Here is a 15,018-nt window from a genome sequence, read left to right as displayed (position 1 = left end):
TCATATGCAATGCTATATGTGCTGGCCCATTTGAACTACCCTACAGTATGATGGGAAAGAATGTGTCTGAACTTCAACTATTAGCATTTTAGTCATTTTTTTTGATAAATATTTAGTTGGTCCTGCGACTACGTTCCAGATCTTAATTTCGGCCCTCGTCAATTTGAGGTAGACACACCTGCTGTAGGTTAACTTACTGTGGCCGGTTCATCATGTTAACACACCTGCTGTAGGTTAACTTACTGTAGCCGGTTCATCACGTTAACACACCTGCTGTAGGTTAACTTACTGTGGCCGGTTCATCATGTTAACACACCTGCTGTAGGTTAACTTACTGTAGCCGGTTCATCACGTTAACACACCTGCTGTAGGTTAACTTACTGTAGCCGGTTCATCACGTTAACACACCTGCTGTAGGTTAACTTACTGTGGCCGGTTCATCATGTTAACACACCTGCTGTAGGTTAACTTACTGTGGCCGGTTCATCATGTTAACACACCTGCTGTAGGTTAACTTACTGTATCTGGTTCATCATGTTAAGACACCTGCTGTATGTTAACTTACTTTATTATATGGTGTGACGTCATCGGTCGAATGCTCCATTCATTTCAATGGGGCTCCCCTGATATTTGAGATAACGGACGGGTTGGTCTATATCAGACCGCTGTCAATGGCAACAAGACTTTTCACTGCTAAAGCGCCTTTTCAACAAGACTCTAATCAGCTGCTGTGATAGACACCTGTTGTCTAGGCTACCTGTTGCCTAGCGGTGTTCCACAACGGCACTGTTTTGTTTTGCGCAGCAACAATCTTTTGACATGAAAAATTATAATAAACTTAACATTAAGTACATTTAAGTATTTCCATATAATAAGCGGGTTAACGTTCTGCGAGTCGGTCGCTTTGTGGAATAGCAGCACTTCAGAGCAGGGATGGGCAAAGATACAGTTACATGTATTTTCAATACAAATACAAAATACCCAGCAAAAAATGTTACAAATAAGATACAAAATACATAACTGTAACAGTATCTAATATCGAAATACAATATTTTGTATTTTCAACACAAAAAAATACCCACAAAATACAACAAAAACCATTGTGTACAAAAACTAACAATTTGACTTACACAATGAAATTAAATGAATAATTAAATTCTGAGAAATTAAATGATGGTTATAAAACAAACAAAAGCTCAAACAAGAAAGAAAGAGGTCCTGCTGTAGGCTAAGTAAGTATGTATGCCCTTTATCATCCCAGTGGGGAAATTCATGTTGCAGCGATATCGTACATGCATACAACTTTTGCAAAAATAATGACGATGACATACATACACAAGACCAAAAAGTTGAATGATACTTTGTAAGGGAGATATACTGTATGCTGTTATCATAACTAATTTTTCAAACAGCTTCGAATTCCAACGTTGGCTATGGGGCCGGTTTATGACGCCTGCAAATGAGAACATCTCTCAACTGGTCACCCTTCACTCTTGACTTAATTTGTCAATTAACATGTCAGTGCCATAAGAATAGCAATCATTTCTTTGACAAAGTGCTTTAAAAAAAAAGTGCACTATAGGATGGTGGCCAAAGTAGGTATTGCAACTATACTGCTCATTGAAACTGTTCTCCCTATAGCATGGAGGCCAGAGTAGGTATTGCAACTATACTGCTCATTGAAACTGCACTCCCTATAGCATGGTGGCCAGAGTCGGTATTGCAACTATACTGGTTGGCTCTATGAGTGCATTCCAATATGCGACCTTGCTTCCTCCACTTGTGCTTGTGGCCTCGTCCCGCCTCCTGGCCCATCCTCCGTGGAGAAGTTTCCCAGCTGTCAGCCTAGCCACAACAACTTTTACGGGACTGTTTCATTCACCATCCCAATTGCAAATGAGAAAAAGACTTTAAAATTGAGCTTTTGTGAGATATTTAAATATAATGCTGGTGTCAGTGATGTCATCACGACATATTACTTCCTGGTACGAGGCCACAAGCAGAAGTGGAGGACGCAAGGTTGCATATTGGAACGCACTTTGGCTACAGCTAGTTTTAAAACACTCAATTCTACACAAAAGGCCCTAAATGGCAAACTGAAAGCAAGTTTGATTGACATGGGGAAAACATTAACACGTCATTGAGGAATTAATTAAATGATTAGCCACTCACCTTGAACCAAATTGAACTTCCTGTGCAGTCAAAGCTTAAAAAGTCCAAGCATATGCCTCCAATTCAGCTAGGGGCATTCATATACTTTTTGGCCTACAGCCCCATCTTGTGTTCATATTGTGTAATAACATTCTTTAGAACAATTTGTGAAATACACAAAATACTGGAGGAAAGTATTTGGATACCAAATACAAATACATGTAATTCACTTATATGAAATACAAATACAAAATAGTATTTTGTATTTCAAAATGTATTTCAATTAGATGTAATAGCAATACTGCCCATACCTGCTTCAGAGAGAACAAGACCCCTCCACTCCGCGTCGGGGTCTAAAGATTCTCTCTGTCGTGCTGCTATTCCACGGTAGCGACCTTCTCGCCGAACGTTAACCCTTACGTTGCCGGTTCATCATGTTAACACACCTGCTGTAGGTTAACTTACTGTGGCCCGGTTCATCATGTTAACACACCTGCTGTAGGTTAACTTACTGTAGCCGGTTCGTCATGTTAACCATGTGTTCTGAATGTCCCCCAGGCCTCCACAGGGATGTACAAGAGGCAGGTACACGAGGTGCCCAGTGGCAAAGTGGTGACAGAGCAGGCTGTCATGGATAGAATCACCTGGGCCACTTGGACTAGGTAAGGACACACACACACACACACACACACACACACACACACACACACACACACACACACACACACACACACACTGTGGTGGCAGAGCAGGCTGTCATCAATAGACTCACCTCAGCCACCTGGACTAGGTAAGGAGAGAGACACAGTTGAAGACGCTGTTATCCCCCCCCCCCCCCCCCCCCCCCCCCCCCCCACCCCCACACCCCTTCTGAAAGTGGATATCTCTCTTGATTTCTCAATGAGAATGACCATTATTAACTAGTCTCTGTTATTTTGGAAACAAATACCTCTACACTATTGAGATAATGTTCAATAAGTTGAGATAACATTCAATAAGTTTGCTCTTTTTTGTTTTAACAATAACAATGTAACAGTGTAACAATACAAAAAAATCCAAAGATTCTAAAGGTATTACGTAGTTGTTGGCATATGTCAAGGACAAAAATGAAAAGGACAAAATGATTAGCCCCTTGATCATTAATAATCAATACCATACCCTTTCTGAATCAAGATTGATTGCAAATTGTTTTATCTGGCCAGATATTTCAGTTTACCATGAAATGGTTTGGTATTTCTGAAATGCGTATTGTATTGTTTGCTGTGTAAAGCTGCTCTCTGGTAGCTCTTTGAGTGCCATGGACTTGAAAACGAGTCTTTTCAGAATGTATGGCGCAGTGCCAAAGACTTGATATCAAGTCAATTGCGTTTTTGTATGGGGGGTGGGGCCTAACACGTTGATCTGGTATGTTTGTTGTTCACATGGACAAAGATCTCAATTTTTTATGGCTCTTGAAAAATCACTCAAACGTTGAAAAAAGCCTGGCAACCCCCCTGTCTGAATTTGAAAATGAACACTGAATGAGATAAAAGGTTATTTTCTGTGTGTGTGTGTGTGTGTGTGTGTGTGTGTGTGTGTGTGTGTGTGTGTGTGTGTGTGTGTGTGTGTGTGTGTGTGTGTATTTGTGCATGTGTGTGTGTGCGCGCGTGTGTGTTTGTGCTTGCGTGTGTGTCTCCAGTGTGCTGGGCGATGAGGTGGTGGGGGTGTGGCCGCGTAACGCTGAGAAGGCGGACGTGGTGTGTGCCTCCGTGTCCCACGCCGGCCTCAACATCGCCACGGGAGACGACTTCGGCCTCGTCAAGCTCTTCGACTTCCCCTGCACAGAAAAATTTGTAAGCACCAAAGGGCTCGGCTCGTCGTTTTTTTTTGTTGGTTTTTTTTGTACATAACAGCAGAAAAACCAATGTTTCAGCTGTTGCCTTCGTCTGCTGCTATGTACAAAAATGTTTAAAAAATTACTAAGAAAAGATTAGCCAAGTGCGATCAAACTCCTCATTCTACGATTTATGTAGCTGGGAGAACGCGGTGTATTGGAACTACTACTTCTGACACTATTATATGAACATTAGTGTCATAAAATTTAAGGTGCATGTACACCAGAAATGACCAAATGACTAAAGCTACCGAGTAGTCAAGGTCATTAGCTGAATTTAGCTCAATCACGCCCAGAGCGAATACAGCAATCACATAATGGCTCTGACATTCAAATTGTTTTTTTGGCTAATGACTTGTTTGCTTTTCTGTCTCAGGCCAAACACAAGCGCTACCTCGGCCACTCTGCGCACGTCACCAACATCCGTTTCTCCGCCGACGACAAGTATGTCATCAGCGTAGGAGGCAGCGACTGCAGGTGAGTTGACATACCGTCCACAGCACATACGTATTTGTTTATCAGAATCTAGGAGATGTGAAGTGGTTGGACAAATGTTGATTCTAAACGGCGGTAATGTAGTGGGCAATGCAAAAGGGGTTAGACATTACTGGGGAGGGGGGGTGTCAGGATATGGGGAGATACGGGAGAAGATCGAAAAAAGAAATGTGGCCGTGGCCGTGGTTCAAACGGCTAAGGCGGTTATGTTGGGGAGCCGGGATCGATTCCGGCGCCAAGCTCATTTGCTAAATAAACCCCATCTCTCTCTCTCTCTCCCAACCATTTCCTGTCCTCCTCTTCAGCTATGCCATAGTTTTGGGGCGCCGCAGATTTTGGGGCGCCGCAGATGGTGGCAGCCGTTACCCTAAGTTTCCCCTTGCGGGATCAATAAACATAAGTCTAAGTCTAAGAAACTGGATAATACTCCTAGAATCTCTGGCTGAGTTGACATAATAAAGGAGAAAAGAAATACAAGATCTGTGTTATCTCCTCATGTCAAACACTCTTGCCCTTTTTAGTGGAGGCAGAACAGAGTGGACAATGTGTTATTTACATTCCTAACTATCTGTGTAACGTGGTGTAGGTGGTATGACAAGTATTTCCAAGGTATGGTAGGCATGGGTATGAATAGGCTAGCCTGAGGTCAGACTGCGTTTACATCAGCACTTGTTCATTTAGTTGAATTCCTAATATGGTACACACCACACATCAGTATGTGTAAGGGCATGGTGCGTGTGTAGTCTTACAAATTACCTAACTAAACCCCTCTTACTTTCTTCCCCAGTGTTTTTGTTTGGAAATGCCTGTAAAGTGGCGTCGTCACCTTCCAACTCCCTGATGTGATGTGACAGAGCCACCAAGTGTCATGAAGTGTGTGTGCGTGTGCGTGCGTGTGCGTGCGTGTGTGTGCGTGTGTGTGTGTGTGTGTGTGTGTGTGTGTGTGTGTGTGGCCGTCTCACTGCCTCTCCAATGCTGCTGCTGCTGCTGCTGCTGCTGCAATCCCCTTACCTGAGATGCTGCATTACATTCACCTGAGGTTACACCTGACCTCGCACCGGAGACACACCTGGACCATATCATATACACCTGGACCTACATCAGATATACACCTGGACCACATCATATATACACCTGGACCACATCAGAAATATACCTGGACCACATCATATATACACCTGGACCACATCATATATACACCTGGACCACATCAGATATACACCTGGACCACATCAGATATACACCTGGACCACATCAGATACAGTATAGCCCTGGACTATATCAGATATACCCCTGGACATACATCAGAAATACACCTGAACGCCATTTGACACACATCAGAATTATGAGTGCGTTGCAATATGCGACCTTGCCTCCTCCACTTGCGCTTGTCTCCTCGTCCCGCCTCCTGGCCCCTCCTCCGTGGAGAAAACGATAAAGTCTCCCAGCTGTCAGCCCAGCCACAGCAACTTTTGAGGGACTGTTTTTCTTTCACCATCCCAATAGCAAATGGGGAAAAGACTCAATTATAATTGAGCTTTTGCAAGATATTGAAATATAATGCTGTTGTCAGTGATGTCATCATGACATATTACTTCCTGGTACGAGGAGAGAAGCAAGTGGAGGAGACAAGTGGAGGAGGCATGGTCGCATATTGCAGCGCACTCTATACCTGAAATTAATCAGAAATTCACCTGTACCGCCTCAGAAATACAACTCTCAAACACGTCAGAAATGCACCCGATATTCATGTGAAACACATCAGAAATGCATCTGAACATCATCTAATACACATCAGAAACACACCTGAAACACATACTGTACAGTTACTGTACTTCACCAGAACTGTATCTGAACTTTCACCTTAAAGGGCAACTCCTGCCAATTTCAATGTGCTGTTGTATTGCTCACGCTACCCTTGACTTGTCATTACCCAGTGACGCCGCATTTTTTGGCTCAGCCCTTTCCTATATAGGAGCTATTCTAATGGGGGCAACTTTTGTTTACATTTCAAAAAAACATTTTTATTTATTCCCAAAAACATCCAAAAGGTTATGCAACATCAGCAGACAGCTAACAAACAGCAATACCTTTTGGGAAAATATTTGGAGTAGGCCTATGCTCATTTTTTTTAAAAATGTAAACAAAAGTTGCCCCCATTAGAATAGCTCATATCTCGGAAAGGGCTGGGCCAAAAACTGCGGCGTCACCGGGTACTGACAAGTCAAGGGTAGCGTGAGCAATACAACAGTACATTGAAATTGGCAGGAGTTGCCCTTTAACAGCATTTCAGCTACTGTAGGGCTGAACTCCACCAGAACTACATTTGATCTTCACCTTAACAGCATTTCTACTACATGTGAACTACTGTACATTTCAACTACGCTTGACCTTCATCTAAACTACAACAACACTCCACGGGGACACATCATCTCATCCATCCCTCTCTCCTCCTCCTCCTCCTCCTCTCTCACACACAGTGACCGGGGTCAGCTGCAGGCCTGCCCCCCTGAGACCTTTAGTGCTTAAATGGTTCTTTCTTTGGCTCGTTTTGCCAAAGAAAACAGACATAATCTGTGGTTCTACTCCGAACTGTTTTGGAAATGGACTCTACAGGGTTCTTCTTTTGAAGCCTTCTGAGGAGGTTGAGGTTGGAAGCCTTTTGAGGAGTTTTTTTAGGAGCACTGGCGTACTATCTCAGCCTTCACAGGATGCTTCCCTGCCAACAGAGGGGTACTTTATATGCAAAAGGTTCTCCTTTTAACCTTGTGCTTTTTAGAGAATCCATGACAAAACGCTTATGGAACATTAAGGGAATTGTGGAGTACGAAAAGGAGGAGGGGCAGACCCTTAACTTTCTGCCACTCTTTTTAAACCTTGAGCTTTTTTTTTAATAGGAAGACGATTTCTGGAACATTTGTGGATAATAAAGAGAGTTAAGTGGAAAAGAGTGTTTAGAGACTAACTCTACCTTTGAGACATTTCATTCACACAAATTAGATTACTGCATAACAGAAAGAGTATTACAGTACATGATGGTATCAGGGACGTTCAAAAGACATAGAGTATATAGATATAGATATAGTAATTGTGCACAGGATTTTTGTGATATAGTTTTATAGAGGATGAAGTCAGCTGGAATGATGCAAAGAGAAAAAAAAATACCTCTTTGGACTTTTCTGATTTTTGTGATGTATCACTGCTGGTGGCAAATCTGTCTGCACTTGACAACTTAAATTTGAAAGACGGGGAAAGATGGTGAAGGTTACAAAAGAAAAAAATAGACAAAAATCTTGAGCTGAGAATTTAGCAGGACATTTGACATTGGAATTTGGTCTGTTTCTCTCAAGAGCAAGATGACAGTTTGAAAAAAATAAAAAAGGAAAACAAAGTAACTGATTGACAAGATGAGAGAGAGAGAGAGACAAAAAGGACTGAGATCTCCAAAAAAAAAGAGCTTTCGAGACAATGCTAGCAAGACATTTTTTAGAGACAAGAAAGTTCTAGTTGGATCTGAATCCCTCTTTCCAAATGAGAACAGGAGAACTACGCCCTACAACAGTATGCTCTCTCCTTGATTACTTTAGGCCGAAGTGAATGGAATGCTCCGCAATGCTTCCATCCAAGGTCTGGAGTTCTTATCTTTCATATCTGTTCATGTCATGGTGGATGGGTGTTCTTGCCATTCCATGAAGTGCAATGTTTACTTTCTCATGTACATGTAAAACGTGTAAAGTGGCAAATTCACCACGCTCATGCCAAGACAGTGCAAGATGGTGGACAGAGTATCAAAGGGATCATGTGATATTCATAAGGTTGTTTAATGTATTGTTTTGTTTTTTTGTTTTTCTCCTTTAATGTGTGAAGTGCCTTAAACGCATCATAAAAAGGGAAATACAACATATTTTCTTTAATTCTCTTCCATGGTGCTACTCCAAAAAAAAACAAAAAACAAGACAAATAGATTCTAGGGCTTTTCGAAGAGTTCTTTATCAAAGTGATATGCAAAGGATTATTAAAAAGACGAGTATTTATTGACATGGATATGGTGTGAGGAGACATAGTATCACCCAGTTAGTACCAAAGGAGGACGTACTGGTTTTGGCAAAGTTCCATGTCTTGCCATGTATTTATCTTTGCCTATGCTCTTAACACATCGTCACATTCCCATGCACATTAACCATGTTCATCATCACCTTGCATTTTTTATTTTATTTACTGTATACATGCGCAATCACAAAGTGGAATCTAATGAAACCTAATCTGAAAGATGACTTGAATTATCTTATCTACCTGACTGTCCATAGCATTCAGGATATTACAATCAGTCGGGTAGGTCATTCAATTAGTTTCAGCAAATCCCGTACATGGCATGACTTTATACTGGTACAGTACTTTCTCAACCCAAGTGTGTCCTCCACTGGATATTGCCACCAAAGATGGTAGAAAAACCGCAAGATAACTTCATAGTAGTCCACATCTATGGGCGCTAAGTGGGGATGTGGCACCTGGACTGCTTCGGGGGCGGGGTGGGTGGGATACCATTGACTGGTGATTAAAATTAGCATTTACTGCCCAGGTAGTACATTAGGCGGACATGACATCACACTACACTAAACTTAGCTGACACTTTTATCCAGACTGACTCAGTTATTTAGGCACAGGGTATTGGTTACAGCCCCTAGAGCCACGTGGGGTTAGGTGCCTTGCTCAAGGGCACTTCAGTCATGAAGCCTGGTGTGGATGCAAACCTGCAACCTTTCTGATTTCCAAAACGGTTAGACCACTACGTTAGACCCCAACTCTCTCTTTACTCCCAATACACATCCAACATAAAACATTCACCAGTGATTCTACACCTCTTGACTTTGGGTTCTGGTCCTTGACTTGGAGAAAATGGGGTGGTATGGAGGTACTAGTCCCCTCCACCGATCTCAAGATCAAAAGCAGTCTGGAGTAGATCCCCATTATGCTTGGGCTGCATGAAGTAGTAAGCCAGACAAGTTTAGTCTGTGTTTGCACCATTTTCTACACAAATTCAAGACCATACAGTGCGTGGCAACTGGAAGACAGAGCCAGGCCAGATTCATGGCCCAGCAATGGTTATTCCTATGGTGTGAGGCTAGACCAACCCATCTGGCACTAAACTTACTCTGCCTGTATAGATGGTACGGTTGGTCTAGTTTACTAGGCTAAGAAAGCAGCGCTCACTCACCGTTTCCCAATGTCAAGTGTTCTAGCCTTGGTAGTGTGTGCAACACCCATTTATTGGATAGCTTTTGGTGAACACTGCGAAGTATCCAATCAGGCATTTGATGCACTACCAAGGCTAGAACACTTGACATTGGGAAATGGTGACTATGAAGTATCTTATTGGCAAATCCACCATCTTTGTTGTGATCAATCACCACTAACCACCTCATTGACCCTTTGACCTTCTTTCCAAATACGACAACAGTGGACTCAGGTGCCATGGCTGGCAGAAGTACTGTAAACATTACTGTTTGTAGAGGTGTTTATATTTTTGTTAAAATGACTTTATTTTTAAATGTATGTATGTGTATGTATGTATGTATGTAAAGTATGTACGATGTGTAGGACGTGACCGTTTATGTTGTGAGGGTTTTTTTTGTCTTAAATAGAAGGCATGCATTGCAGACATAGCAACAAGTCTTACTCTGGTGTTAAAGGGGTATGCCACTATTTTGGGGCTTAATACAGTTAAAATCGTTGGCTGGGGTTTATAAAGGTGGTAAAGTGTCTTATTTTTCATGTTAAGCGTTGTCTTGCTTTAAGACAAGTTAAAACAGGGAATATGTCGCTAAGCTAGTGAAAGTCAATGTATCCGTGTAGCATTGTAGCATGCTACACGGATACATTGACTTTCACTAGCTTAGCGACATATTCCCTCTTTTAACCTGTCTTAAAGCAAGACAACGGCTTACATGAAAAATAAGACACTTTACCACCTTTATAAACCCCAGCCAACGATTTTAACTGTATTAAGCCCCAAAATAGTGGCATACCCCTTTAAAGAAGAAGAAAAAAAAGATCAACATTGCTGCTCTGACCGAGCTGTGAAGTTTAATATATTAGCCTATGTTTTATGTTTATAGCCAATTATGTGCGACTGCAAAACAAAAGTTTGTGAGCAGAGGTGACAATTATACTTTTGGGGAGTAAAAAAAAACCCTGCTTCAAGGTTGACCATGCCAGCTCTAATTCACCTTAAGGAGGTCGGATTACTAAAACAGTACAAGTCTTGTGGAATGGACAGTGCGAGTGACTTTCATTGTATTTGAATGGTATTACTAGTAGGGCAGTATCCAACACACCTATTCGACTACAGAGGTGTGTGAAAGAACTTTTTTCAGCTGTATCCAAACGGACCTGAATCACAATGGCAGTTTCCCAATGTCCAGTGTTCTAGCCTTGCTAGGACGTGAAACGCCCAGTGATTGGATACTTCAGGGAGTTCACCAAAGAGTATCCAATCACTGGGCGTTTCACGTCCTAGCAAGGCGAGAACACTGGACATTGGGAAACGGCCAATGTCATACTGGGCACTCAAGACACATAGATCAACAGGTATATCAATCAACTACAGAAAAGATGATCGACTTAGATCAACTCAACCCGTGTTTAAAGAAAAACATGGCAGGTTTTTTTTTACTCTCTGAATGCAGGATTGGCACTTTTGTCTGTGAGTGTGTAGTCACATTTTGTAACCTGTCTAGATATTTAAATAGCTTATTAAATTGAGAAGAGACGAAAAACACTCACCTTGCATGAAAATGCTCACACACACACAAAAAAATCTGTAACGAGGTCTCCTTTCCAGGATACTGTGTTCTCCAAGGTGGAGAAATGTGCGTTACTGACAGTGAGAGGTAAAGATTTTATATATAAAATGAATCGCTTCAAAACCATTTGTCTGCGCTTTTTTTACTTCAGCATTTTAATGCAGCATTTTCCATCTGGCAACACTTCAGTATGTTCCACAATTTTTTTCCTGCAATGTACACTCACCGGCCACTTCATTAGGAACACCTGTTACAACTGTTCATTGAGGCAAATTTCTCATCAGCCAATCACATGTTGGCAACTATGCATTTGTGCATGTAGAGATGATCTCATGCAGTTCAAAGCGGACATCATAATGGGGAAGAAAGGCTATTTAAATGGCTTTGAACATGGCATGGCTGTTGGTGCCGAAAGGCTTGATTTGAATATTTCAGGAAAGACTGATCTACTGGGATATTCACACGTTACCATCTCTAGGGTTTACAAAGAATGGTGCGGAAAAAAAAATAGGCTACAGTGAGCAGCGATTCTGTGGGCAAAAATGCGTTGTTGATGGCAGAGGTCTGAGGATAATAAGCCCATACGACTTTGTTGCTGTCGACCAACGTTGACGGAACCATGTGAGCGAGAACTTGTTGTCACGATGTGGGTGTTATTAAATACAGCGCATTTGCAGTCGGCCACAAATATGAACGAGACGATGAGCTCGCACCGGTTTGCTCTACTAACACACCACGTGTGAGAAGTGGGGGGACAGGCAGTGAGGAGGAGCTGAAGTGGGGACCTGCGCACACTTGTGTAGAGGTGTGAGACACCCATATACACACGTGAGTGAGTTGTTGACCAACCAGTTTATGGGCGCGTGACCTCGGAGGCAGTCCGCCGACGAGCGTTGAAGGGGATAAGCAACTGCAGAGGTTGCAAGATCTGACTGCAGCCGCATTCATCCCGCGATAGTTTTACACCATGTGACATGTCACCTCGTCAACGCAACGTCGACGAAATTTCGAAGTTTGACAGGAAATCTAACCGTCATGCAGCATTTTCCATCCAGGGTGCATTGCGGTCTAAATGCGCATGCATGCGTTGACACATCTCGAATGCACCTAATGACCAGACTGGTTGGAGCTGATACAAAGGCAACATTAGGTCAGATAACCACTCATTACAACCCGAGGTAAATGCCAGATTACACAGCACATCAAATCTTGAGGCAAATGGGCTATAGCAGCAGAAAACCACATTTGGTGCCACTCCTGTCACCTAAAACCAGGAAAATGAGGCAACAATTTGGCCAGGCTCACCATAAACGACGCTAGAGGTAGGGATGCACCGATACACATTTTTCCACTTCAGATTCTGATATCTAAATTTGTATAGCCTATCTGCTGATACCGATACTACTCCGATCCAGTACCAAACCATGGATTTCATGGATGTATGGATTTCAACTTAAGGTAGGCCCAAGATGACTGTTTGGTCAGAAAAGGAAGTCAGAAGAACAGAAAACCAATTAATAAGTCAAAAGTAACAAGTAAAAAAAAGTAACAATCCCATCCTGAAAACTAATATGCAAGTGTTGTCTTCAAATTAACATTACACCTGGCTCAATGTCAATACTGGGAAAATTCCGATACGATCTCTGAATTGTGTCGATATCTCAACCCGATACCGATACACCGACACCAATATCCCATCCCTACTAGCTAGAGGTTCGGAAAAATATTGCCTGGTCTGATGAGTCTTGATATTTAATGCAACACTCGGGTGGAATGGTCTGAATTTGGCCTCAACAGCATGAACACATACGTCAACCCTGCCTTACATCAACATTTCAGGCTGGAGATCTAATGGCATGAGGATATTTTCTGAGCACAATTTCGACCAATTACTACCAATTTATCTTTGTTGGAATGCAACAGCCTACCTGAGTATTGTTGCAGACAGTTCAGGCAGTTCTGAAGGCAAAAGGGGGTCCAACCCAGCAGTAGAGAGGTGTTCCTAATGAAGTGGCCGGTGAGTGTAGGCCAGGGACGTCAAACTCAGGCCCGGGGGCCAAATTTGGCCCGCGGAACCATTTTATTTGGCCCGCGAGATCATTGCAAATGTGTATTACGGTGGGCCCCCACATCCACCATTAATATATAGAAAATATGAAGGCAAAATTTTGTGCATCACAGGAATTATGAGTGGTCCAGATAGTGTTGGCACATACTAGGACATAGAAGTATACGATAGTATGAGTATAATACGGTGGGAACGTTTTATTTGCCTAGCTTTAAGTCTGCTCTATGCACAATTTCAGTGTATTTTAAATACTGTTTTCGACTTCATCCCAGAGTTTGATTTGGCCCACTTTGAATGTGTGTTTGACACCCCTGGTGTAGGCCTATATCGCAGTGATGCTACCCACTGGTGGTAACCCATGTTACAGTGCCAAACTACATGTTTAGGCTCCTTAATTGGAATTCATAATAGCCTATTCACCACACGAAGGCTGGGAACATGTTTCCTGCGTGCCAACAACTAGGCATGCAACCGCGTGCACATAGGCTACTTGGGAGCGTACCTATGTTCCCGCGCCCCATTGGTCCCACGTCACCAAGACTTCTTTTCATTTTTTAGGCCCATTGGTCTCACAGTCCATTGGTCCCACATTGCTATTTTATTTGAATTTTTAGGCCCATTGGTCCCACAGCCCATTGAAGTGTTTGTGATGTGGGACCAATGGACTGTGAGACCAACGGACCTAAAAAATAAATAAAAAAATCTTAGTGATGTGGGACCAATGGGCTGTGGGACCATTGGGTAGCCTGGGAACTCCCATACTGCCTTTAGTTCTACACAATCGTTTCGATCTGAAAGACTAATCTCACTTGTGATTAGGTCTGGTGTTAACCAGGCAAACCATTGGGCCTAACTTTGAAAAAAACGCAAAAGTCTTAGCAATGTGGGACCAATGTGCTGTGGGACCAATGGTCCGTGGGAACATAGAGCTGACCCCGGCTACTTGCTTCAGGACGACTGGGGCACTTTGCCTCCTAGATCAGTGTTTCCCAACCTTTTTTGTCTCGCGTACCTCCTAAATCTCTTAGTTGTGCCATGAGTACCCCCTAATTCATGTTCTATATCACTTTCTCTGTCCTGATGTGACTGCTCCATACATTTGTATAATAATATCTTTCCAAGTACCCCCTGCAGTGTGCTCGCGTACCCCTAGTGGTACACGTACCCCTGGTTGGGAAACATTGTCCTAGATGATGCCTCCAGTATTGTGCAGATGGCCAAAGGGTCTCACATGTGTTTTGTAACATTTCAATGGAATTCAGTGTTTTTTCCCCCAATACTGGGTTTGGGAACTCCTTTGGTGTCAGCTGGAACTTAAATAGGGTCGCCTGAAATGTCTGAAAGTGTGTGAGAAAAACACTGATAAATATTACTAATTAATATAACATAACTTTTCAATCGTTTTTGAAACACCATTAACAATCTTGGACGGTCATAAATATCTACAGGTTTAATACCCTACAACGTGTGTAGCTCAGTAATGTTTTACATTTTGTCATGAAAAAATGTGTATGGGATCCCAAAAGGTTGGGAACCACCGAGTTAACTGGACCGTTGATTCCTTTCTCAGCCTCAAAACACAACACACACCAAGGCTAGGAAATATTACAATAAAACCCCTTACAAAA

The 15,018-nt window shown here is 42.4% G+C and overlaps 1 protein-coding gene across 1 annotated transcript in view; it reads left to right on the top strand.

Annotated features, from left to right (window-relative positions):
• LOC134447512 (echinoderm microtubule-associated protein-like 6) overlaps positions 1-5,974 on the top strand; it is a 190,025-nt gene extending 184,051 nt beyond the window's left edge. Inside the window, exons 39-42 of the mRNA XM_063197047.1 lie at positions 2,710-2,813; positions 3,830-3,983; positions 4,401-4,501; positions 5,307-5,974. Of these exons, the coding sequence (XP_063053117.1) occupies positions 2,710-2,813; positions 3,830-3,983; positions 4,401-4,501; positions 5,307-5,331 (384 nt within the window). The 3' untranslated portion in view covers positions 5,332-5,974. The remainder of the gene's footprint in view (positions 1-2,709; positions 2,814-3,829; positions 3,984-4,400; positions 4,502-5,306) is intronic.
• The last annotated feature ends 9,044 nt before the right edge of the window (positions 5,975-15,018 follow it).

Source organism: Engraulis encrasicolus, chromosome 1, assembly GCF_034702125.1.
Source record: "Engraulis encrasicolus isolate BLACKSEA-1 chromosome 1, IST_EnEncr_1.0, whole genome shotgun sequence".
NCBI classification, from domain to species: domain Eukaryota; kingdom Metazoa; phylum Chordata; class Actinopteri; order Clupeiformes; family Engraulidae; genus Engraulis; species Engraulis encrasicolus.
Note: the sequence above shows the minus strand (reverse complement) of the source record. Positions and strands in the feature narration are given on the sequence as shown.